At 53.3% G+C, this 26,635-nt stretch overlaps 1 protein-coding gene across 7 annotated transcripts in view; it reads right to left on the bottom strand.

The window, feature by feature from the left end:
- Positions 1–2,205: 2,205 nt before the first annotated feature.
- The window catches only part of TANGO2 (transport and golgi organization 2 homolog), a 37,080-nt gene continuing 12,650 nt past the window's right edge, over positions 2,206–26,635 (bottom strand). For 5 of the 7 annotated variants that reach the window (XM_027577066.2, XM_027577067.2, XM_027577068.2 and 2 more), the window contains 7 exons: positions 20,380–20,468; positions 14,802–14,921; positions 14,171–14,285; positions 10,592–10,662; positions 6,950–7,103; positions 5,401–5,505; positions 2,210–3,872 (listed from right to left, as the gene is read on the bottom strand). In XM_027577066.2, coding sequence (XP_027432867.1) covers positions 3,752–3,872; positions 5,401–5,505; positions 6,950–7,103; positions 10,592–10,662; positions 14,171–14,285; positions 14,802–14,921; positions 20,380–20,468 — 775 coding nt within the window. In that variant the 3' untranslated portion in view covers positions 2,210–3,751. Of the gene's footprint in view, positions 3,873–5,400; positions 5,506–6,949; positions 7,104–10,591; positions 10,663–14,170; positions 14,286–14,801; positions 14,922–20,379; positions 20,469–26,635 lie in introns of all 7 variants that reach the window. The other 2 variants (XM_027577062.2, XM_027577065.2) reach the window with 2 other exon arrangements.

Below are 26,635 nucleotides of genomic sequence, written 5' to 3'. Positions count from 1 at the left end.
ACTTTATTGCTTGGTGAGTTGCCTCAGACTCGAGACCTCAGACCAACACACTACAGCTGGCTTTCCACATGGCCTTCCCACACGACGTCCCCACAGCCCCCATCTGACTCCAGCCTCAGGTGGATGCCTAGAAGCCGGAGCTCTAGCCCAAACTGAGGAAACTTTTCCTTCTGGGCTCCTATGTTTCCACCTGAGCCCAGCTCACCCATGAGCCAGGTCTCTACTAAAGGACCTGGATGATGCTATGTGCTGGCAGATGAGACCAAAAGATCAGGTGTTAGTGGTGGGGCGGTGGCGGGGGTGTCTCTGCAGGCAGAAGGCCAGGATCTCAGGCCTGCCATGACAAGCCTCAAGGCCAGGCTGCATTCCTGGGCTGGTCTTGTTTACTCAGACTTAGCTTCCATTATCAGTCAGCTCCATACCTCCAGCCTGCATGCCAACACACTTCAACTGGCTGTCTTAGAGCCAGAGAGCAGAAGCAGCTCATCAGGGGCATCTGAAAAGGAGGTGAATTCCCCCTCCATCTGGGAAAAGAGGACCCATGTTGGGAAAAGAGGACCCATGTTGGGAACTCAGGGATCCAGTGCATCTGATGACTAGCTAAGCCATGCCAAGGTCAGGTCCAGGCTTCCTGTGTGGCATGTCAAAAGCACTTCTGGAAAGCACAGCTTGCTAGGGTCCCTTCTAACCACACAAGGGTCTCACTTCAAGACCAAAATAAATGGGGGCTTGAGAAGTGCCAGCAATGTCATTTTTGGTTCAAAGGTCTACCTGGCGTGGGCATCAGAATACAGTGATGGACAAGAGAGTAATGGCCTTGCCTCCTGAAGCTCTTGTTCTGATAGGGAGACACACAAGAAACAATCAAGCAAAACACATAGCATGTCCCAGTGCTAACTGCTATAGAAAATAGAGCAGGGACCAAGGCAGGGCAGATTGCAGCTTCAGATGGGATGCCTCCCCAAGACTTTACCAAAGAGCTGCAGGATGTGAGGGACAGTGTGGTTTGGATATATGGGGGGGGGGGGGGGAAGAGTTCTTCAACCAGAAGGGACAGCAAGTGCCAAGGCCCTGGGGCAGAAGCTGTGCAGAAAGCGCGACCAAGGGTAGTGGCAGAGGCAAGAAAAATGGTGATGGGGGGGGGTGGGTGTGCAGGGCAGCAGGTGAAACCAATGTGGGAAGACCATGAGCCTACAAGGGAGGACACCCCAAGATGCATCCTCTCCTTCCTGGCCCCATGGCTCTACCTCCCTACCTGCCTGTGTACTGAGACACTATTATGGTATCTCTCCAAGCTTCAATTTCCTCATCTGTAAAATGAAGGTCACAATTGATTTAGTTTGCTAGAGCTGCCATAACAAAGTACCATAAATGAGTGGCTTAAACCACAGAAATTTATTGTCTCACAGTTCTGGAGGCCAGAAGTCCGAGCTCAAAGTGTTGGCAGAGCCACACTCCCTCTAAAGGCACCAGGGAAGGATCTATTCCAGGTCTCTCTCTCAGCTTCTGGTAGTTTCTTGGCATGGGACAGCATAGCTCCAGTCTTTATAGGGCATTCTGCCTGCATGCATGTCTGTCCCCGTGTCCAAATTTTCCCTTTTTTATAAGGACATCAGTCATACCTGATTAGGGCCCACCCTAATGACTGCATTTTATCTTGATTACTTCTGTAAAGACCCTAATAAGGTCATATTCCGAGGTACAGGGGCTAGGATTCCAATAGATCTTTCGGGAAGCACACAACTCAACCCATAACAATAGAATTACATCTTGGCTGCCCTTTCTTCAGGGGGCTCAGGCACTTGGGAAGCCCAGGGCAGGTTGAGGGCTGGGGTATCCCTGTGCAGGCTCTGTCCCTGGGGTAGAGACAAACATCAGGGAGAGCTCTCCAGATGGCTTTGCACCAGCCCAGTGGTGCCCCATGAGGGCAGACATGCCTGGCCAGGGTGGGTGCTGGTGTGGGGCACTGAGGCAGATGAAGGGCATCGGCAGTGCCTAGGCTGAGAGCCTGGCTCGGTGTGCCTCAGCCAACAAGTGTTTGCCCCTGGGCCTAGGGGTGTGGGCTATGCCACCACTGGGGGCCCCATTCAAACCTGACCATGCTCAAGCACTTTTCCTCTGAGTTCAAAGTGAGCCAAGGAGGGCATCAGTCCCCAGAGAGGTGCTCAGGGTGAGAAGAGGGAAGGGTTGAGAAGGCAAGTGGGGCCGGGTGCAGGTCCACACCCCACCCCAAGCTCTCACTGGCTCTGAGAAGGCCAAGTTGGGGGTCAGCTGCAAAGGCAGATGGAAGTCTGGGTCTCAGCACTGGACACACAACAGGACCCCCTGATGCTCAGCCTGGGCTAGGGACAGGAACTCCTGAGTGCCTGCCGCAAACCAGGGTCCTGCAATTAAGACAGACTCTACTTGCCCCCTTGCCCTGAAACCCATTCCTACCACCCCTTGGCCTCCACAGTCCACCCCAAGTGCAGGCCTGACCACACCACTCCATGGGGAGGTCCCCAAGGGCTCCTCACTACACCCCGATGAGTCCCTGGCTCCTCAGCCCAGCTCAGGAGGCCCTGTAACTGGCACCTACTGTGTCCCATGCATTTGGGCTCTCTCTCGAACCCCAGCCCAAGGACAGACAGATGGACAGGCTGATGGACCCTTGGCTTTCCATCAGGGTGCTCAGAGACCCATGAGCAAAAGAAGAAAGTGGGGAGAGGCTTGTTCTGGTGAGTGTGCCTTGGGAGTTCCTGCAGACCAGGAGAGCAGCCCTACTGACCCCTTGCACAGTTGTCCCCCATCACACAAGGACCTGAAATGCACTGACTCACCACAGCCTCTGAATTTTATTATCAAGTTCTCACGTTCAAGTACAGATTCCTATGAAGTCTGACTCCCCAAGGAGAAGGGAAATAGTAAGGGTTGCCTGTGTCCCCTCACTGAGAGGGCCTGCCCAAACCCATGACCCCCAATGGGCAGGTAGGTGCCTGAGAGCCTACCAAGGTGCCCCAGCATACACAGAACCCCTGGGGCATCATGCAGGACCACCCCCCTCCCCCCACAGGACCACCCCATGCACACAGGAGACCCCCCAGAGCATAAAGGACCACCAACCAGCCTGTGCTTCTGTTATGACAGTGGGTTTTTCTGGGGTTGTTCTCATTTCTCATTCCAAATGGGGCCTCTCCTCTCTAAAAGCAAGTCTAGCTGTCCAGAAGTGGACTATGCCCAGGAGAAAGGGAGCCACTTTTAAACAAAAGTCTACACTCTGTTGTTTTGATCAAAGGAAAGACCCACTGGCCAGAAGCACTTGCAGATGTGAGCGGCACATCTCTGCCTGTCTAGCATGCATACGTGTGGATGCCGGGGATTCTGTGTGCGTTTGAGCATATGTACACCTATCTGTTGCCTGTGCATGGTGTGCGTGTGCCCGTGCACCTGCAGGTGTGCATGGAGGCATGTGCCTCGACTGTGTGCCTCTGTGCTTGGACAGGGGCAGATCGAGGTGCCTTCACACAGGCCCAGCACACCTAGGCCTGCCCCAGGCCTGGCTGCGGGACTCTGTCGCTCCTACTGGCGTAAGGGCAGACCCTGAGCGGGACACGCGGACACAGACAGGTCACAGAAACACCAGAGGGCCCTGGTCCTGGGGGATGCTTGGCCAAGTCACAGGCAGTGCATGTGCCTACGGAAGGTTCCTATCCACACTGGTCCTCGAGGCAGGGCCTTCCAGGAGCCCAATGGCCACACCCAGGGAGAGGGGTTAGCTCTGCAGCTTGAACTCGTGGGTGCTGGTCTCCCAGCAGGAGGGGTCCTTGTCCAGCATGCTACGCTCTGTGAAGGTCACGTGCCCGTCTGCATCCACGAGGATGACCGTGTTGGTTCTGAAAGAGAGCAGGGGGCCCATTTTCAGCCCTCTGCCCTCAGCCCCCTGCCTGCCTGGCAGAGCCCCAAATGGGGCCTCTATCACCAGGAACCTTCTCCTGTCCTCCTCCCCTTCTACCCATCCCAAATGCTCAGTGCACCTTCTCTCCTCCTGCCAGCCGTCCCTAAGGCCAGTCCTCACTTTGTTAGCACCTGTCTCCCCCTGAGAGAGGGCAGCCCCCGTGCAGGCTGACACACAGAGTGGGCACACTCATGCCGAAGACTGGGGGGCCCAGTCGGGCTTGGACCCAGCAGCCACACACCTGTCCAGGGAGCAGACCTGGCACTCTGCCTCACGCACATGAGGACACGTGAGCATGTAATTTAGTTGAGAAAAAGGTCTGTGATGGAGAAGCCTGAGAGAATTGATGCCCCGCCACCTGCCAAGGGAAAAGCCTAAGAATGGAAAGGCCACCATTCAGGCATACAACCCTTGGGCCCTGGAGCATCAGTGCTGGGCAGTGACACCACCATGGCCCTGCCTACCATCCCATCCCCCAGCTAGAGGGCTTGAAGCTGTCATCTCCTGGAGGATGGAATCCTCGGGCCAACCTGAACTCGAAAATCAAGGATTACGTGTGATATCACCATGTACCCAGAGTACATGCGGTATCACTGTGGCATCACTCAGCACCTGTCACCACCCAAGCATCCCATCCCTGAGTCCTTAGTGGCCACGGGCCCCCAAGAGCTTAGCCTATCCATCACAGTCCACTGCAGGTCACCAGCCAACCACAAGGCTGGTGCCCCGGGAGCCTGGTGCAAGCCAAATCCAGGCAGATGTTGCTTTGCACGAGGCCACAGTCTGCCTCCAGGCCAGGTGGGCCAGGTGAGCAACAGCACTCCTAGCGCATCCTGGCCGGTCCAGCAACCCACCCACCTCCAAGTACAGTGGGTAGGCTACCCCAGACAGGATCGCAGGGATGGGCTGGGCTTCCCAGACACACAGAGCCAATCTTCCTCTGCCCAGGAGGGAGAGAGGCAGAGAAGGAACTTGCTGGGACAGCAGACACCCATGCCAAGAGCTTCTCCTTCCCAGGCATTCTCTCCTTGTGGCTGAGGCCAGAAGTTGCCCTTTTCTTGGGCGATGTCCCCAGGCCGACATGACCTGATTCCTGCCCTGGTCACACAGAGAATGTAACAGACCCAAGGACACAGGGCAAAATGAGAGGAAGAGCTGGGCAGTGGGACCTCTGGGTCCACAGGGATCTGCCAAGCCGAGTGCATCCACAGCCATCCCAGCCCCCTCATGGCTGTGGAGGGAGCAGGAAGCAGCCCAGGAACCATTTCTGCAGTACCCCTGGGAGCCGGCGAGCTTGTTGTTCAAAACCATCAGCTGTGGTGTCTGCTGGCCCCACAGCACCCCCAACCCCCAAGCTGAAACGGCAGCTGCTTTTAGACAGGGCAGAGGCTCTGGGGTCCACAGACTTCAGGGAGGGCTGGGTTCCTCGTGGGACAGCACTGAATGCACCCAGCAGCCCCTCGTACCTGGTGCCGTAGCCCGGACAGCGCACACACACAGCCGCATACTTGCTCAGGAAGGGCTGCACGTACTCCCTGCCCTGGTCCTCAATGGCCGGGTCTGGCAGCTGCCTGGAAGGACAGAGGCCGGGTCACTGCCACCCCCACCCACCCACCCATAGCCCCACCTGCCATCCTCAAGGCCTGCAGTGCCTAAGGAGCCTACCAGCCTCATGAGGCAGTTTGGGGAATCCACAAGGGCTGTTCTGTCTGTGCACTTTGCTGAAGGCATCAAATCTCAGTCCAGTCTTTTATTTAGGACTCCATCACTGGGCCCAGGCTGCCAGACAGTGAGTGCCAGGCCAGCTCCCCCTGCCAGGGCCCCCAGGAGGTTTTCCGGGACCCAGGGACATGAGCTCAGCCCTGCGGAAGGCTCTGCTGAATCTGCAAATGCCGGGGGTCAATCTGGTCAGAGCTGTGCAGGGACCCCCAGGAATGACAGAAGTCATCTCTCAGAGCAAACTTACCTTCCTGTCTTGGTCATGTCTCAGTGGTTAGGGGTGCTGTGGGGCAGGGGCCTGGCTGAGGGGTCACTGGCCACATACACGCCCTGCCTACCCCAAGAGGTACCCTATGGGCATCTCTCCATGTGACAGGAGCCCACTTGAGCCCTGCAGCTTGCCAGCCACTGAAGCTGGTGCTAGGCCCACAGCTGTCAAAGCAGCCAGGACCCCATTTCAGGCCAGAGGGGATGACAGCCAGTGACTGAGGACCACATGACTCACAGCTGAGCAGGGGATGCTGGACCAGCCCTAGCAGGGCTTCCCTGAGGGGTGGCTATGCTGAAGCTGAAAGTGCCCTGGTTCATGGTTCCAACAGGAGATGGAGAGTAAGCGAGGGGCAGGGAGGGGCTGTAGGAGACAGGAGTGGGAGGCTCCTCTGAGGGGCTGCCAGGGCATCTGGGCAGGATAGTGGCCTGGCCTGAGTATGGGCCACATTGTGGCATGGGAAGAAGGTAGTTTGGTCAGCACCTCTGACCCCCAGGTGGGATGGCCAGGACACGCCAGGGGGTGGCATCCCTGAGGCAGGTACTGTGTGCAGAAGCCACTGAGGTGCCTTAGGGAAGTTGGGTCAGGAGCTCCTTTCCCCAAGGAGATTCCTGGGACAGGTGTGTCTGTGCCATAGCACTGGTAGGACAGCATGTGGGAAGGCCAGTTAACCCCTAGATATAGTCCCAGGCTGGCTGCTCGCTTCTGTGGTTTGCTAAGCACCTGGAGCTTTCTAGAATCTCCCACTAGTTGTGTGCAGACACGGGGAACCTCCAGCTACTCTCTGCCCCACACAGGCCCACATCAAGCCTCTGAGAGCATTGAGCTTCAAAGTGCACTGGCCCAGGAGGGGAGCAGTTAGGAGAAGAGCAAAGGACAGTATGTCCATCAGGCTCCCCCTGGCTGAGGAGCTGGCCCCAGTCACTTCCACAAGCCTCCTAGGGCAACACAGCCTGCCTGCCTCTACATCCCAGGGCTAGAGAAGAAGGGGGACACACTGCTCGCCATGGTAGGATCCACCCACTCACGCCTCATCATTGTTGAGCACATGCAGGAGCTGGGCAATGAGGACATCCTTCGGGAGCGCCTGGCTCCGCTCCACAGCCTCCAGGAAGAGCTGCTTCCCAAAGCACAGCTTCCTCCAGGGCGTCTCCAGCAGCGCATTGCTTAGTCCATAGGTCCCTGCAGGGAAGGGGACAGCCCAGCCAGTGCAGAGGCCCCACTGTGGGAATTCAGAATAAATGCCCACCCGCGAACCTCAAGAAGGAACCACCTCCCCATCTCAGTCCTGTCTCTAAGCTAGGAAGAAGCTGCAAGGGGTGGATCTGCCTGAGAAGGTCAAGGGTGGGAGAAGAGCAACCTGAGGCCAGAGGGGTACCTGCTGGGTATCAGTGGTTAGGGAGTCTGCCAACATCAGAATGGCCTCAACTCAGTGAGAGTAGGCAAGGCCCACCTCCACTCTATACTGGCCAGGACCCTGGACTGGGGAATGATAGGGTCTCAGCACAACCTTCTCAGAACAAGTTGTCAGTGAGTTAAAAGAATGGGTGACAAAAAAGAAAAGAGTTTCTCATGTCAAAAAAAGGAGAGGCCTGGCCTTGAAGTGGAGGGGACCCACTCTCAGGAAGCCTCAGGAAGCAGTGGCAGGTGACCTTGGAGTCATGCACCTCGAAAGACGCACCGAAGACAGGAAGCCAGCACCGCCTGCTGCAGCTCCTCACAGGGTGAGGATCTTGACTGAGTCTGAGGTGATTGCAGCCACTTCCAAGGAAGACAGCCTTGGCTCTGCTGGGCCACCAGGGTGGGGTATCACTGTGCTTTATCCATCAAGAGAAGCAGGGAAGACTACTCCATAGTGGTGCTGGGCACCTGGGTAGCCACATGCAAATAAGGAAGTGGAATCCCTACCTCACACCATACAAAAGAATCAATTCAAAATGTCCCATAGCTCTAAACATAAAGGCTAAAACTATAAGCCTCAGAAGAACGCCTAGGAAAAAAAAAAGGCGTCTGGGTGGCTCAGTCGTTGAGCGGCTGCCTTCAGCTCAGGTCATGATCCCAGAGTCCTGGGATCGAGTCCCACATTGGGCTCCCTGCTCGGCAGGAAGCCTGCTTCTCCCTCTCCCACTCCCCCTGCTTGTGTTCCTGCTCTTGCTGTCTCTGTCTCCATCAGATAGATAAATAAATTTAAAAAAAAAAGAAGAAGAACGCATAGGAGAAAAGCTACCAACCTTAGATTAGGCAATGATTTCTTAAACATGACACCAAAAGCACAAGCAACAGAAGAAATAAACGGGACTTCACCAAAACTTGAAATGATGTGCTTCAAAAGACATCAACAAGAAAGTGAAAAGAAAACCCACAGAAGGGGAGACAATTTTTGCAAATCATACATCTGATACAAGACTGGTAGCTAGAATATATAAAGAACCATAACATGGGGCACCTGGCTGGCTCAGGGGGAAGAGCATGTGACTCTTGATCTTAGGGTTGTAGTTCCAGCCCCACGCTGGGCACAGAGATTACTTAAAAATAAAATCTTAGGGGTGCCTGGGTGTCTGCCTTCAGCTCAGGTCATGATCCCAGGGTCCTAGGATAGAGTCCTGCATCCAGCTCCCTGCTCAGTGGGGGTCCTCTTCTACCTCTACCCCTTTCCCCCGCTCATGCTCTCTCTCTCAAATAAATAAAATCTTAAAAATAAATAAAATAAAAAAATAAAATCTTTAAAAAGAGAAAAAAAACTATAACTCAAAAATAACAAACAACCCAATTTAAAAATGGGCAAAGGATCTGAACAGACATTTCTTCAAGGAAGACATATAAATGACCCCTAAGCACATGAAAAGATGCTCAACATCATTTGCCATCAGAGAAACACAAATCAAAATCACCATGAGATACTACTTCACATCCGCTAGGATGGCTGTAATCAAAAAGACAGGGACGCCTGGCTGTCTCCGTCAGGGGAGCGTGAGACTCTTGATCTCAGGGTTTTGAGTCTGAGCCCCACATGGGGTATAGAGAATTTTTTTTTAATTTTAAAAATCTTTTCAAAAAAGACAATAATAGGGGCTCCTGGGTGGCTCAGTCGTTAGGCATCTGCCTTCGGCTCAGGTCATGATCCCAGGGTCCTAGGATCGAGTCCCACATCGGGCTCCCTGCTCAGCAGAGAGCCCGCTTCTCCCTCTCCCTCTGCTGCTCCCCGCTTGTGCTCTCTCTGTGTCTGTCTCTCTCTCTCTCTGTCAAATAAATAAATAAAAATCTTTAAAAAAAAAAAAGGCGCCTGGGTGGCTCAGTTGGTTAAGTGACTGCCTTCAGCTCAGGTCATGATCCCAGGGTCCTGGGATCAAGCCCCGCATCAGGCTCCCTGCTCGGCTGGAAGCCTGCTTCTCCCTCTCCCACTCCGCCTGCTTGTGTTCCTGCTCTCACTCTCTCTCTCTATCAGATAAATAAATCAAATAAATAAATAAATAAAAGACAATAGTAACTGCTGATGAGGATGTGGGAAAATTGGAACCTCAGATGCTGCTGGTAGGAATGTAAATGGTGCAGCTGCTTTGGGAAAGTTTGGCAGTTCCCCAAAGGGGTTAAACAGTTATCTTACCATCCAGCACTTCCACTCCTAGGTATACACATAAAAGAGAGAAAAACACAGGTCCCCACAAAAACTTATAACATATGTTCACAGCAGCATGATCCACAATAGCTGGAAGCTGAAAACAACCCAAGGGTCCATCAACCAATTGAATGGAAAAACAAAATGTAGAATATCTGGACAATGGACTATTATTCAGCCGTAAAAAGGAGTGAAGCCCTAATTCATGCTACAACGTGGATGGACCTTGGAAACATGATGCTAAGAAAGAAGCCAGTCCCAAAGGCCACATATTGGATGATTACACTTGTACAAAATGTACAGAGTAGGCAAATCCACAGAGACAGAAAGTAGGTTAGTAGTTGTCTGGGGCTGAGGGGTCAAGGGGGGCGGCGGTGACCGCTAATGGAGACAGGGGTTTCTTTTCGGGGTGATGAAAATGTCATGGGGTTCCATAGCAGTGATAGTTGCACACCTTTGCGGATAGACTAAAATCTACCGAATGGTACAGTTTAAGTGAGTACATTGTATGATATGTGAACTACATCTCAATAAAACTGTTATTTTTAAAAGTGACACGGTCAGGCAGGGTCAAGCTCAGGGAAACAACACAATGTATTTGAAATGACCTCGCTCCCTCCCTTCGACCTTCCCTCTCTCTCTCTCTGTCCCTTCCTTCCTCCCTTTAGCAGAAAACAAGCATCTCCAGTCACAGGATCTCAAGTACTGAGAAATGAGAGAGAGCATCACAGGGGTAGTTTCCAGATGCTTCCACAAAGGCCTCTGGGCCAATGCACAGAAGTGGGGGTAGATTTGTAATTTGCAGATTGTCCTTTTTCAATTCTTTCTGGGCGGTCACGGGCTCAGTGCTAGGGGAAGGTGGCCCTGGCTGTGGGCAACCTGACATGTGGACCAAGTGTAGGCCATGGGCCACTATGGGGGCATAAGCCACACAAATGGCCAAGGAGCATAATCCCAGGAGAGGAATGTGACAGGGACCCAGTCTCTGAAAAGTACAGAAGTGTCCCCACAGAAGCAGCCCCCACCTTGTCACCACCCACCAGAGTAGACTAACCTGGTGCCAGGACAACTGGCTCAGGCTCCCCCCGGTTTCCATAGTAGCAAATGACATCCCCCTTCTCTGTGCTGTGGAAAGGAGGAGAGAGAGAGTCAGATGGGAGCTATGGGGCGTCCAAATCTCTCACTGTCTGGCAATCTCCACAGTCTAGGACAGGGACAATGGCTCGCTGCAACCAGGACAGGAGCTGGTCAGGGCCCCAGCCTCCCATGTAGGATCTTTGAGACCCCTGGTTCCTGACTCCTGGCTCACCACAGAGACCCCTGGCCTGGGAGCAGGCTGCGAGGGGCAGCATCTAAAAGACCCTCCTGCCTCACCACATGCCCCCGTGGCACAGGTACTTGCATGCTATGTACGTTAATAACTGCACTGCGCCCACAGACACCAATCCCCACCCCCACAGCCCATCTCTGGACACCTCCAGACACAGTGGAATACCCCAGGGTAACAGAGGCTTCCAAACAAAGCACCAAAGATCACATTTGCCTACTTTTATGTGCTGAGTGTGCATTTAAAAATAGTTCAAAATGCTCAGAGCTGAAAATGTTCCCACTCATAAACACCATAGTAAATCTTCCTTGAAATTGCCTGCTCTGCAAACTAGGAAGGACTCTTCCTGGCCTTGGGCCACCTTGCCGCAGGTGCAGGGAACGCCACACAGGGACCTGAACCTCCAGGATGAACCATTGCAAAGAAAGAGCCGGGTGGGGCTGCCAGGGAGTCCCTCTGGCTGTGCCCACCCTGGCCCCAGAGGGCTTCACATTCTGCTTGTGTTCCTCCCCACAGCCCCTGGCTCATTTCTCAAGATATCTGGCTAATGACTTTAGAAATTGTGTTTATAGGCACAAAGCTAGAAAGCATGAAGACCTGTGGATTGGACACCCACTCCCGCCATGCTTGGTCAGGGACCAGCCATGATAGAGATGAGGCTCCCCTCTTCTTGACCCTGACTTCCTTCTGGCACCTGCCACTGGGGTTCCTCTGACTGACGACTCCCTCCACCCTCTGGCCTCAGCCCTCCACACCTGGTCCTTGGGCATAACCCACTCAGTTGCCCTGGCCACCACCTGGCCTTGAGAGCAGTGTCTAGGGCGGCAAGCTCTGACCCTGTGGCCCCAGGAGCCAGGAGAGCTGTTCAGGCACAGAGGGGCCCAAGCCCACCTGCAGGAGCCGCCTGCCCATGCATGTGTCCACTCAGAGCTGGGGCTCTCGTCACCCAGCCACTTTGACATGGCCGCTGAGCACTGAGTCCTGCTGGACTACTGGTCTCCCAGACCGGGTCAGACGTAGAGAGAACGACAAGCAAAAGGATCCCTGCCTGGGCATGGAAGTCTCCCTGGAGTAGCTGCCTATGGTGCGGAGGAGAGGTCCAAGGCAGCAAGTACCTATGCCAGTCCCCACCTCCTCCCATGGCCACTGCAGCCTCCATATCAATGTGTCGATCCGTGCAGTGGGGCCGAGTGGGCCACATGCAGTGGACACTCAAGGCACAGTGGGCCTGGGGCTCCTTGTGGAAGGAAGTAGGCTCAGGCCAGGTGTCTGGTCATGGGCCAACCACGGGGTACTGACCACCTCCCCTGGTGAAAGCTGACGACATCCACTGACCTCTGGGGCACTGGCAGTGGGGGTGCACAAGGGGAGGGCTGGAGGAAAGGACGATGGATGCTCACTTCACTGAAGGACAAATTCACAAAACCCCTGCAGTCCCCAGCCCACATCTGTAAAGTGCAAGTCCTCCGGGAGGGAGCACAGGACACCCCACCCGCCCTGTCGGGCTGTTCCCACCAATGCCTGAATCCACCAGCCACTCCGTGCGGCCTGCTCTGAGGAATGCACATGGGCCCTGGGGCATCGGAGGTGAGGACACCCAGCCAGAGCCTCTCCACATCGGCCACCCTTCATGGCTGTGGCATTACCACTCCCCCACCTGCCGTGATCTGCCTTATGCACCAAGACTGTCAATAGTGTCTACTCATCTGTCACCACATCTGTCTGCACACTTGGAGAAAGGGCCGGGTGGATGCCTGGCACCCAGCACGCAGCGCCAGCCACTGTCCACTGGCATCTGATCAACAGTCCTGGGCACAGGCTCTGGGGTCACCACCCCACCCCCGGGGGACAAGGGTACCACAGGACTCCCGCTATTCTGCACCAAACACCAACAATCACTTCACCTCATGGCTCAGCGTCCCACGGAGGAAGCGGACCATGGGCAGTGCCCGCTCCTCAGCCAGCACTCAGCAAACACTGCTGAGCAATAGGCCCTGGCCTAGAGACAGCCCTATGGAGGCCCACAGCAGTGCAGCTGGCGCCTGAGCTCCTGCAGGGCCGTGGCCAGGGTCCAGACATGGGAGCCACAGAGATAACACACTCGGAGAAGCCAGGCCACAACCCAACAGTGGCCAGCCAGCACCTCAGGTAGAAACACAGATGCTGCAAGCTGTCACAGCCATGAGCGCGGTGCTCCTCCCCAACCTGGTGCCCACTCGGTGGGATGGGGCTACGGTCTCCAGGGCCACCTGGACCCCAGCCAACAGCCCAAAGCAGCACCAGGGGACCCCAGCCCCACCGCACACCAGCAGGGGTCTTCGCCACGTCGGAGCTCGGCCGCAGCAGGTGCACACGGGGTGGCTGTGAGGATGTGCCAGGTGCTGCACATGAAGGGCTCAGCATCCACCCCAACACAGCCATGTGGGCAACTGCCAGCTACTGCTGCACCTCTGAGTGCCTCACTGGGCCTGGCAACACCCCAACGGCCGCAGGCCCCTGCCGGGTTCCAGCAACCTGCCTCCTGACTCACAGCCAGCACAGGCACCCGAGGCTCCAGGCCTCTCGGGGACCCTTCCTCCTGCCTCTGCTCCTTGCCTATCTGCCCGATTCCAGATAGGGGAAGACTCCCCCCAGATGACTGCGCAGCAGAGCCTCCACATCCTCTGGTGATGAGGCCCGTGGGCAGCTGGGACAGCTTTGTTGCCCCTTGACAACTCCAGACAGGCCCTGGGAGCTTTCCACTGAGCCCCTTGCAGAACCTGAGATGAGCCAGGCCACATGCTCAGACACACCTCCCCTTGAAGAAGCCACTGTGAGGCCCCAGAGCTCAGCAGCACCTGACCACCACCAGCTGCTCTGGACCCCAGTCAGCGGTGCTTGGGCCTTCCTTCTCCAGCCTGGGGCACCTCTGCGCACCACAGAACAGGGCAGGTGAGGTGCAGCTCCACAACAGGGCACTCCTGAGCCAACGGACACGTGGAGGAGAGCTCAGGGGCAAGGGGCCGGCGTGGGCAAGGGGTGCCCCCCGTGACTGGAGATGCCCGCTGCAGTCTTATTATAGCTCGCACGTAGGAGCCAGCAACCCTGACGCTGCTTCAGGAAGCCCGGGCTCCAATCCCTACGCCTCCGCAACAGTCGGCCGGCCCTGGGGACCCTCACCATGCCCACCAGGAGCTATGTCCCTGCAGAGGCTGCTGCAGTACCCCAAGCTGAGTGGCAGGGTGGGAACCCCACTTCCCGTCAAGCCCACAACTCAGCTTTGTGGCAGTGCCCGATGGGCTGCCATCTCCCTCCCAGCAGACCCACCTCAGGTCGGCTGCTATGAGGTTAAAGCCGTTGTACAGGTGGCCCTCCGCAGAGACCTTCTTCAAGTAGGACAAGCTGTCCATGTCTGTAGTCAGAAAATGGGTCACAAGTTCACCTGTGGGTAGGGGACAGACACACATGGCCGAGGCAGCAGGGCTGAGTCCCTCGTCCTGGGGAGCCGTACCTCATTCCCCTGGCATCTAAGGAGGTCTACATCAAGAACTCTGTTTTTGTTGGGTTTTAATTTTTTTTTTTCTGCATTACACCCTAAATGGAAGTACAGCATGAGGAGAAAAAAATCTTCAGTGGGGACAATGTGTGTCCATAGAGCTGTCTTCCCACGGGGTACTGCTCTGCAAACATCTGACAGGTGGGGGACAACGACAATAGCCAGAAGTGACACTTTGGTCTGGGGCACAAATGTGGAGAGTGTTCCCTGAGAGGGGCAAACCATGTCTGTGCAGGTAGGTGCTGTCTGGGCCAGGCGGAGGGGGGATTCCCACAGTGATGCCAGCCAGTGGGCCTCAGAGCCGGAAACACCCCACTTCCCTTTCTTCCTCCTCCTGTGTCCACATGTGCCCAGGAAAGCCCGCCCCCCTGCCCCGCATCCTCCACCACAGCCCCATGGTACCTCGGCCCCGGGCATCCGGGTCCTGCCGTGGCTGCAGGTAGTTGGTGAGTGCGGCCAGCTTCCCCCGTGTGCTGATTCCCAGCCACGTGCCTCCTTCCTTGCCTTCCTCCATGTCAAGCCCTGTGACAGATGACAGTGTCACCACCAGTAGCACCTACTGCCCTGGCCCTGTGTCCTAGGGAGATACATGCTCAGCCCGGCAGCCCTGGCTAAGGAATAGGGGCTTGAACTACTCAGGGCAACGCAGCCCTAAAGTCCACAGGGCATGTGAGAGAGATCGTGCTCCCAGGATGATATCTGATGCCCACAGAGCCCCTGAAAGCTTACGGTGGGACCTGGCATGCGTGGAATGCATCCTGATGCTCGGATCAACACTGGGCTGGGAGCACAGTACCAGCTCCATCCGAGCAACGGCACCAGGCCCCAATCCCACATCCTGGATCAGGTGCAGGGCCGTTGGCTGTCCTCCCCCAGCAAGACACATAGGCCCTCAGGCTGGGTGCTTCACTAGGAGTTCGGAGCACATCCAGGCCCACCTGTTTGCTTTATTTATACCCCATAGGCCCAGGTCATGGTTAGCCCTCCATGGGGCCTCACCACTGGGTCGGTGAGGCCCTTTAAGTCATAGCAAAGTGTCTTCCTAGATTAGAAGATCATTTCAGTTGAAGACTGGGGTAAAAGCAGCTAAATCATTAAAATATCACTTTTATAGTAATAATAAACTGTAACAGTAAAAGAAAGAAAAGATGGAAAAATCAGAAAAGAAGAAGTAAACTGTATTCGTAGACGAGAGGATTACAGGTGAAGAAAATCCAAAAGGAATCTATAGGAAAAAAAAAAAAAAATCTGCTGGGGGCACCTGGCTGGCTCAATCAGAAGAGCATGGGACTCTTGATCTCAGGGTCCTGAGTTTGAGCCTGATGTTCAATACAAAAATTACTAAAAAAAAAAAAATCTACTAGAACTAACTAAATAAAGACAAGAATCAGAAAAATGAAAATTTAAAGATACCATTTACAGTAGCATAAATAAAACAAAGGAAAACATTTAAGGAAAAATGTGTAACACCTAAAGACTGAAAACCACAGAGCAGTGCTGGGAGAAGTCAAGAATCTGTAACTAAAAGAGAGACAGAGATGCCCTGTTCCTCAACCGAAGAGTCAATACCGTTAAGACAACAGTTCTCTCCAAATGGCCAGAAGAGTCAACACAATCCAAATCCAAATCCCAGGAAGTTTTTCTATTTTATAGAAATTAACAAGCTGACTTTAAAATTTATATGCACACACAAAAGAGCCAGGATGGCCAAAGGAGTCCTGAAATAGAACAAAGCTGGAGGACTTAACACCACTTGATTTCAAAACTTCCTAAAAAAGGGGCGCCTGGGTGGCTCAGTCGTTAAGTGGCTGCCTTTGGCTCATGTCATGATCCCAGGGTCCTGGGATCGAGCCCCACATCAGGCTCCCTGCTCCGCGGGAGCCTGCTTCTCCCTCTCTCACTCCCCCTGCTTGTGTTCCCTCTCTCACTGTCTCTCTCTCTCTGTCAAATAAATAAATAAAATCTTTTAAAAAAAAATTGCTAAAAAAGCTGCAGCAATCGATACAGTGTGATGTTGGCATCAAGACAGACAAACAGATCAATGGCACACAAAGGAGTCCAAAATAGATCCACACACGTGTGTTCAACTGATTTTCAACCACGTTGCCATAGGAATGCAATAGGCAAAAGAGTTATCTATTCAATAAATAAGGCTAGGAGAACTTGAGATTATGAATTTCAACCCCTACCTCACACCAAGTACAAAAATGTAAGATAAATCATAGACCTAAAAACAAAACCCCAAATCAAAAGGCTTCTAGAAGCAAAAAGAGGAAAACATCTTTATGGCTTTAGGGTAGGCAAAGACACAAACAGAATAAACTATAAAAGAATAAACTTCACTTCACTAAAAGAAAATATTCTGCTCACCAGAAAATGTCATTAAGAAAATGAGGAGGCGGGGCGCCTGGGTGGCTCAGTCGTTAAGCGTCTGCCTTCGGCTCAGGTCATGGTCCCAGGGTCCTGGGATCGAGCCCCGCATCAGACTCCCTGCTCCGCGGGAGGCCTGCTTCTCCCTCTCCCACTCCCCCTGCTTGTGTTCCTTCTCTCACTATCTCTGTCAAATAAATAAATAAAATTAAAAAAAAAAAGAAAAAAGAAAATGAGGAGGCAATACATTTATCCAACAAGGGACTCCGATCCAGAATGCATAAAAAACTCCTACAAATCAAGCACTGAACAGTAAACAAGAATTCCATATTTGGCCAATCACCAGGGACCAGCTTTACTCTCCTACCTAAAACCACCAAAAGAAAATAACATGAAACAATGCGTTTCAAGACACTGGACATCAAAAAACAAAGGACACAGATCTCTGAGACAAGAAATAAACTAGGCGAACCCCAAGACTGGAGAGAGTCTCCAGGACACTGCATGGGGAGGAGACCCAGGCAGAGTCCACCGGACTCCCTGGCTGAGGAGAAGGGCTGGGATTTTGGGGAGACTGAGGAGACCAGAGCTCCCGGGACAGAGGACCAGAGAGGAGAGAGCCGCACAGAGCCCCAGGCAGCTGATCGGTGCATGTGCGTGAGGAAACCACCCGAGGCCAGGAAAGAACCATCCAGAAAGATTAGAGGAGACAGTGCTCACGCAGGGCTGGGAATAGTGCCTGTTCCTAGAAGTCAGCCTGGAAAACCTCAAGATCCAAGGAGCAAAGGCAAGGGAAGACAGAAGGATCTTGCCTGAGGAGTAGGGAATCATTGGCCTTAGACTGGGCATAGCTTCAGAGCCACTTAACCAATCTTAAAAGCAAGACCTGAAAGGATCAAACTGTTTCTGAGCATCTTGACTGTGTCCCAGAACAAAGCGCAGGAATATTTATAGATATACAAAAATATTCGGTCCCCAACAAGATAAAACCCATAAATGTTTGGCATCCAATCAAAAATTACCAAGCATGCAAAGGAGCAGAAAAACATGACCCTGCTTACTAAAAGTTCAATCAATCTAGTCAAACTGAACTGGAACTGACACAGACATCAGACTTTACAGACAAGGATATTTAAACAGCTACTAAAACTATACTCTGTATGCTAAAACAGTTAAGAACATACAAAGAAGATGGAAAAATTGAATTTCTAGAGATAAAAACTACAATGTGTGAGAGAAAAAACATACAATGGGGTTAAAAAGCAGATTAGACACCACAGAAAGATTAGTGAATGTGAAGTTATGGCAATAGAAATGATCTAAAATAAAACAGAGAGAAAAGAGGGTTTTTAAAAATGAATTGAGCATTATCAGGGGTGCCTGGGTGGCTCAGTCGGTGAAGTGTCTGACTCTTGATTTTGGCTCAGGTCATGATCTCAGGGTCGTGAGACTGAGCCCCGAGTCAGGCTCTGCACTCAGCAGTGTATCTGCTTGAGATTCTCTCTCTCTTCCTCTGCCCCTCCCCTCATTCATGCACACCCGTGTGCACACTCTCTCTAAAAAACGGAGAAATAAAATCTTTTAATAAAATGAACCAAGCGTCATCAAAGTGTGGGACAACCTCAAGAAAACTAATATATGTGTGAATAGGCAGAGAGAGGGAAAGAGACCAAGAAGAGAGAGCAGGAGACAGAAAAAATATTTTAAAAAATAATACCCGAATTTTTCCAAACTTCTAACAAGTTTCCAAGCAATGCTGATGCTACTAGCTCACAGATCGCATTTGGAGAACCACTGGCCTACAATTCTGCACACAATTTGGTATGTCAGATGGTGGGAGGATGTGGATCTTAGTGTCTTCCAGCCCTAACGGGTGCAGTGGCCACTGGGCCCACCCAGCACTGTCATGCAGCAGGGCCACCCTCCCACTAGGCAGGAGCTCCGTATCAGCATGCCAGAGACCAACTCCAAATCACTACAAAGGGTGAAGGATTCCAAGTGGCTGGAACCCCTCAGCAGGGATTGGCCCTGATTTAGGGGCAGGGTGCAGGCCTGAGTGCCTAAGCAGCATGGAGCCCAGGTGGCCAGGATGGCCAAAGGAGCCCAAACAGGCTAACCCTTCATCTGTGCCCTGTTCTACAAAAAAACTCAAGAAGTGCCATCAGGCCCTCACCCCTCACCCCACCCACCCTGACCAGTCCCCATCCCCCGACGCCACTACAGCCACCCATTCATGCCCTGCAGCAGCAACACACACAGCCTGCCCCATCCCCATGACCCCCTTCCATTCTACTCTAGCTCAGGATGGTTGGCATGGTACTGGCCAGGCCCACAGGCTCTCCTCAGCCCTCCTCACATTGCCCTGCAGGCCTAACCCTCGACCCCTGGGAGAGCCATGGCTGGCCCAGCCAAGGACCCCACATACATGGCCCCCCTGGGGTTACTGTACTGAAGTACCTGGAGCTTACACAACAGGGGTCTCCGGCCCCCCACTTCTGTCTGCACGTCTAGACATTTCCGAGGTCTCCCGTGCAGCTTCTGAGGAGGCCAAGACATAACCCAGAGACCTAGCCTCTTCTCCCTCTTGCTCTCAGTGAGAGGGGTCTCATCTCACAGGGTCACAACAGCTTTCCCCACCACCTGCCAGACCTCCTGTCCACAACACTGCCCTGCCTCAGTCTCTCTACTCCTGTCCTCTTCCCACATGGCACCAGAACAATCCAGCCTGGGCAGTGTTTTCCTAACACCAACGCGCAACCAGTCTACACAGGAGGCCTTCTGTATAAGTTCCAGTCAAGCTTTTAGATGCTGCAGGCGAAGCAGGGCACACCTGGTGTCCCCAGAACCCTGAGGCCATTCACTCAGCCCACTGGGCACCTGAGCACCCCTGTCAGCCCTGCCAGGCTCCTTTGTGCTTCCCTGATACCTAGCTCGCAGGCAGAGGGACCTTGGCCTGGCCAACACCTATCCACGTGCCTTTCAAGTAGACCCCTGTCCACCCCATGGGCAGAAACTGCTCTCTGTCCACAGGGCTCAGGGAGGCTGCCCGCTGAGCTAGCAGGGGACACAGCTGTCACCTCCGCTTCTGCCTCCCTCTGTGGGAACTCCTCATGCAGCTCCCATCTGAATGTGCTCCAACCAAGCCTCTGCTCCCCAAATCCAGACCATCTCTGGAGCGAGGCGTGCTGGTGTGTAAAGAGAAATGTGTGTGCGCGCGCGTGTGCATGAATGCACGCACACACACACACACACACACACACACAAACTACGATGCTTCACAGAGTGACCGAATGTGAACCTGCACCTCATACAAACCCAACCACACGTGCACAGCGAAAAGGTGGATACAAATAAAACCAACTGATCCTTCCAGCTCCTTCTCTGGGAACCCACAACACATGAAACCACGTGGATGGTGTTGGGTAGACACTTCGGGGCTGGTCACCTCAATGCTGGCCCCAGACCCCAACCTGGGAGCCTCCCCCATGAGACCAGTCAGTGTCCACTCCTTCATTCTGCACTTACACTGAGAGGCAGTACCACTAACAGTTAAAAGCACTCTGGGGCTCCTACTTCCTGCCATGTTGTGGCTGCCCCCCCGAAGACTCACCACTGAGGACCTCATTGTTGCTCCCCCAGAAGTCAGCTAGCTTGGATGGTCTGTGGTAAAATTCATCCCTGTTGGCCGCCAGGATGAGCCTGAAAGAGAAAGCATGACTAAAGGTCTCAGGGGAAAACAGAAAAGCCAATTTTTTCTCCTGTTAACAAAGAAAATTTGCCTCCGTTAGCAACACAGGCAAGTCCTAAAGAGGACAGGAACCCTCAGGAGACAAAGGTCAGTGATGGCGCCAGACATGTGGGTTTCCTAGGGAGACTTCAGCAAAGACTGTGCCCCAGGACCTTGACCCTGACAGACAGGCGATGCTGGGCAAAGACACATATCCCATCCCACCTTGCATACCCCACTTATCCAAAAAGGGCAGCAGGACCTGCACAGGCATGTCCCAGGTGCGCCGGTGGCAGAGAAGTACCCCTTCTGCCCATCTGTCCCTTCCCCCGAGGCCATCCCCAGTGAGCCCGTGACTTCCTAGAAATGTGAGCAGGCCCACCAGAAGGGCCCTGGGGACATGTGGAGCAGCGGCAGAGCACAGGATCTCTGGAGGCTGCTGTCCTGCGTTTTGGGGTGTTTGGGGGAAGGAAGTGGGTAAGAACTTCTGTGTTTCTCTAGTTTTTTGCATTATGAATCCAACAAGTTTTTTGTTGGCAAGCAGAGAAGATGTCAACGTTTTCAAAAGAGTTCTAGTTTTAACATAAGAAAACAAAGTTTCTGGGCACCTGGGCGGCTCAGTTGGTTAAGCGACTGCCTTTGGCTCAGGTCATGATCCCGGAGTCCTGGGATCGAGTCCTGCATCAGGCCCCCGGCTCAGCAGGGATCCAGCTTCTCCTTCTGACCCTCTCCCCTCTCATGCTGTTTCTTTCTCTCTCTCTCTCTCTCTCAAATAAATAAAATCTTAAAAAAAAAAGAAAACAAAGCTTCTAGTGGGCTTTGCCCTTTTAAATAAGAACACAGACTGTGACTGAGTGGGGCTGCCACGTCCATGAGACCTCTGGGTCTAAGAAGCGACAGCCAAAGGAACCTCTGAGCACCACGGGCAGGTGCACAAAGGACACGGGGCCAGGAGCTACGGCTTGGCCGCCTGTGGTCACACTGAGTCTGAAACCAAGTCAGTCTAGTCAGTGGTCAGATCCTAAGGAGTCTTCAAAAATAATTTTTGTATTGACTCTTAGATTTTCATGAACATTTAGGGGCGCCTGGGTGGCTCAGTCAGTTAAGTATCTGCCTTCGGCTCAGGTCATGATCCCAGGGTCCTGGGATCAAGTCCCGCATCGGGCTCCCTGCTTCAGCGGAGAGTCCGCCTGTCCCTCTCCCTCCGTACCTCCACCCGGCTCGCACAAACAAAATCTTAAAAAAAAAAAAATAAGATTTTTATGGACATTTGCTTGTGGTAAAATGTGAGTTAACAAAGTTTATAAAACTGAAAGTGAAACTGGCACCCGCACCACTGCCCAGGCCCATAGAAGCACTTTCATCCTGTGCACACAGCGTGTGGTAGCCCCCCCCCACAAATCTGTACCTCCCCACGCAGCCCCAGCCACAGGCACCAACATGGCCAAGGCCTGGCGGTGGCCATCAAACCCTCCAGATCTGCCCTGGGAGTCTCACCACCTTCGGGACACCTGTCCAGGCTGCGGCAGCCCTCTATCCCCCCAGACACAGCACTCCAGGCTGCTCCAGGTCTCAGGGACAGGCACTTAGGGAGGAGTCGCTGTCCCTGATACGAAACCCAGCCATTCACAGAACAATCCTCTGCAGCTCAACCTGCTGGACCCCAGCCCCGGTTTGAGGAAGACAGCCTTAGGAAGAAGCCAGCCGGGCCCTGACCTCTATCTTCTGCCACATCTGCTTTGTCCCTTCCTTCTGCGACTCAATTCTGGACCCAACCCAGCTAGCACTGCTCCCACAGGCTGCGTGTATGGGCCGGGCACCCCACCAACCCCTGTGGGTGGAGGTCATTCCACGTAGTCATAAAACAGTGTCCACCTTCTGCCGCCCAGCACCACTCCTCTGCTCACTCATCCTGACACCTGTGCTGAGAGGGGTCGGGGGGGCCAGGGAGGCCGGGGAGGTGCTTCCCAAATGGAGACTGGTGCTATTGACTTCTGGTTCTGATTCTTAGGTAAGTCTCCAGAAAAGGAAAACTTAGGGAGAAAAAAAAAAGCTGACTGAGCAGAACCTTCTGTCCTAAGATTTTCAACTCCCTACTATTTTTAAAACAAGGAGCAGTGACACGCATTTGTTAATAACTAGGAATATTAATAACTGCTCAGTTATTTCTGCCACAAGAGTCACTATTTAGCTGAATTGCTAGTGGTTTGCTGGGGATTTCATTAAATACCTAATTGGGAGACATGTGGGCATGATGAGTACCCACATCAAGGCTCCAAGTAAGAGAAAGTATTCCCTCACTCACCACTTCCGGGTACTGCAACACCAATAAAAGTCCATTTGTGCCACAGCGCCCAGGGGCAGGGGCCATGCCCACCAGTCAGGGGCTCTGAGGACAGCAAGTCAGGTTTGTTTTGTTCTAATAACTGAAACCACTAATTACTCATCGATGGGCACTCCTCACTCTGCTACTGGGGGTGAGTCTGTGCACTGTCTGGAGGTACTAGGTAGGTCTGTGTACCACCTGAGAGTGTGAATCTGCACACCATCTAGGATAGCGGAGTCTGCACACCATCTGGGGAGTGAGTGTGTACCATCTGGGATGGCTGAGTCTGCACACCATCTGGGAGGGTGCGTCTGTATACCATCTAGGCAGTGAGTCAGTGCACTATCTGGGGGACGTAGGCGTGTGCACCATCTGGCAGGTGAGTTGTGTGTCGTCTAGAAGGTGAGTCAGGGCACCATTTCGGGGGGGTGAATCTGTGTACTATGGTGTGGGGGATCTCTGCACCATCTGAGGGGCAAGTCTGTGCACCATCTGGGGAGAGTTTAGCGCCAAATAGCAGGTGCACAGGCCCATGGCCCAGTGATGTCACCAGCAGTGATGAGTCCCGTGGAAGCCACCAGAAGGATGTGACAGCTCGCCCAGCAGGTCCTCCAGACTGGAACCAACAAGGGGAATCAGCTCATGAGTCTACACAGACATTTTGATAAAGATGGTGGTTATATGACAGCCATGACAGTGCTACCTGATGGGAAGCATACTGGTTTTCTATGGGGCCCCACAGATTGCCACACACAAAGCGTGCGTATACAGCGGCTTAGAGCGACGCCTACTTCTCATCTCAGTCCGTGGTCAGGAGCGCAGGCCGGGATGTGCTGGGTGCTCTGCTCAGCGGCCCCTGAGGTAGCACCCGAGGTGCTGCCCAGCAGGGTGTCGCTGAGGTTCGGCATCTTCCTTATGTTCCTGAGGTTGCTGCAGAATTCCCATCCTAGGCCGGGGTCACTCTCAACTCCTAGAGGCCACCCCCAGTTCCTGGCCATGGGCCCCTCCAAGCACAGCAGCTTACCTCTTCAGGAAGGGGCTTGGCCCCACCTGGGGGCTCTCCTGATTACGTCAGACCCACCCAGGACTGCTCCCATTTGACTAACTCCAACTCAACCGATTAGGGACTTTTGTCACATTGGTAAAATCCCTTCACATTTAGCCCCACAGCCCCACACACAACCAGGGGAATGAATGACATTGGTGTGTATAGCGGGGGCAGGAATCTTGGGAGCCATCAGCCTACCACAGGGGTTACGGGAGCTCACATTTTACTTTGTACATCCTGTAGGGTATGACTTTTTTTCAAAGAGCACGTACCCCTTTACAATCAGGGAAATAAGTAGAATCCCAGGGAAACGCCACTGCCTCTACAGAGCAAGGTCACTAGGATTCCGGGGCAAAGCTGCAGCACAGAAAAGTTCTAAGTCAGCATCTCACAGACTGCTAAAATAATTTCTTATCTGCTACACTCCTTGCCTCAGTGCTGCAGATATCCGTACTAAAATTTAAAACGAACAGAACCAACAGGCGCCCAGACAGTACTCACACTGGGTAATCATCACCAAAAATTGGAGGTTCCAAGTGCCAGGTAACAACAGGCATGGGAGGCAGAGGCTGGGATCACCCAGGGGAGTCCCACATCTGGGCAGGGGCCATGATGCCTCATGCCACAGGCAACCCCAGGAGGAGTGACACCCAAGGAGCCCACCTTACCAGGGCCAGCTCAGCACCAAGAAGACAGATGGGGAGGCCTGAGGGCATTTGGGGAGTCATGCCAGGGCAGTGCTTGCGGGGAGGCAGCAGTGGGATGTGACCTGGGGACCACTGCCACATCTGGAGGGATGGGTATCCCCAACAGCGAGGGGCAGTGGGATGGTGACATGGGGGATGGGAGGTGTAGACCATGGGATCCATGACACCAGGGCCTAGCCCAGCGTCAGGCCTGGAGATTCTCTGCAGAAATGGCCATGCTCACATTCACTCCCTGGGCAGGTGCTGAGCTGGCTCCCTCCTTGCCTGCACCCGGTGAGCATCACTCAGCAACACACTGTGACTGCTAAATCTGGGGGGAAGAGACCACAAGATGCTTGCTCCGCAGTGGGCTATACTTTCTCTCGTGGGGAAACAGATGATACGATGCTTGAACGAGGCCCAAGAGAAGAGATGCTTCAGGAGCCGTGCCTTTCACCAGCAGGCCTGCAAAGTGGCAGGCACAGACCAAGCGCCACCATCACTGGGCCAGTCCCAGGCAGGGCATGACAGGGACAGGCTCATCTTCCAGGAACTGACTCCTGGGAGGTCAGAAAACACATTCCTGTGAGATCAGCATCTGGCAATGACAGAGCCATGGGTGACACTGCCCACAGCATCAAGGGTGAGGATGTCTCATTCTTTTCTGTAGGGCAGACAGATATTTAAATAATTTACATAGACAGCTGACCCTTAAACACAGGTGTTAAGGGCACCAACCCCCCTCCCCGCAGAGTCAAAAATCCAGGTATAACTTTTTTTTTTAAGATCTTATCTATTCATTTGACCAAGAGAGAGGGAGAGAGGAGGGGGGAGCACAAGCAGGGGAAGCAGCAGAGGGAGAGGGAGAATCAGGCTCCCCACTAGGCAGGGAGCCCCCTGGGATCATGACCTGAGCCAAAGGCAGATGCTTAACCGAGTGAGCCACCCAGGCTCCCCAAAAAATCCATGTATAACTTTTGACTCCACCAAAACTTAACTAGTACTGGCCTACTGTTCACCACAAACCTTACCAATAACATAAACATTTCAATTCACATGTATTTTATATATTATGTGTATCATACCATATTTTTTACAATAAAGTAAGCTAGAGAAAAATAAAACAGTATTAAGAAAATCATAAAGAGGAGCGCCTCGCTGGCTCATCGGTGGAACCCATGACTCTTGATCTCAGGGTTGTGAGTCCGAGCCCCACACTGGGTGTAGAGATTACTTGAAAAAAAATTAAAAATCTTAAAAAAAAATCGTAAGGAAGAGAAAATACATTTATCGTACTGTACTTTAAAAAATCAGCATGTCAGGGCGCCTGGGTGGCTCAGTTGTTAAGTGTCTGCCTTCAGCTTCAGGTCATGGTCCCAGGGTCCTGGGATCGAGCCCCACATCGGGCTCCCTGATCAGCGGGAAGCCTGCTTCTCCCTCTCCCACTCCCCCTGCTTGTGTTCCCTCTCTCGCTGTGTCTCTCTCTGTCAAATAAATAAATAAAATCTTAAAAAGAAAAATCAGCATGTAAGTGGACCTGCACAGTTCAAATCCATGTTGTTCAAAGGTCAACTTTCCATGGCAAGGATGGCCACCATTCCAGCTATAAAAGTCCCCTTCGCAACCATCTGACCCTGGAGCAGCAATGACTGCAGGGATGAACTCAACCCACAAACAAAACCAGGTGCTTCCCATTACCCCAAGTGCCAAGAGGCCACTGCACGTGTGATGATACTGAGGGTGCCTAAGACAGCACACGGAGCACAGGGTCTTCGATGGGCCCCAGCCATGTGGACCAGCTTGGTGGGCAGCAGAGTCCAAGTGGATGGTGGCCCTGGCACCTGGCTTGTCTGGCTTGGTGGGAGAGAACTTGGTCTGGACAATGAACAATGATGACACACCGTGAAGACATACTCCGCCACCAAACGGATACATGGGCTGGCATGGCTCGAGAAGCCTATGGCACGACCATCGAAAGACACTCGCGGGAAACAATGTGGCAGTTCCTCAGAAAGTTGAAAACAGAACTGCCATATGATCCAGCAATTCTGCCTCAGGGTATACCCCCAAGAGAATGGA

This window comes from Zalophus californianus, chromosome 14 (genome assembly GCF_009762305.2).
Source record: "Zalophus californianus isolate mZalCal1 chromosome 14, mZalCal1.pri.v2, whole genome shotgun sequence".
Classification (NCBI taxonomy): Eukaryota; Metazoa; Chordata; class Mammalia; order Carnivora; family Otariidae; genus Zalophus; species Zalophus californianus.
Note: the sequence above shows the minus strand (reverse complement) of the source record. Positions and strands in the feature narration are given on the sequence as shown.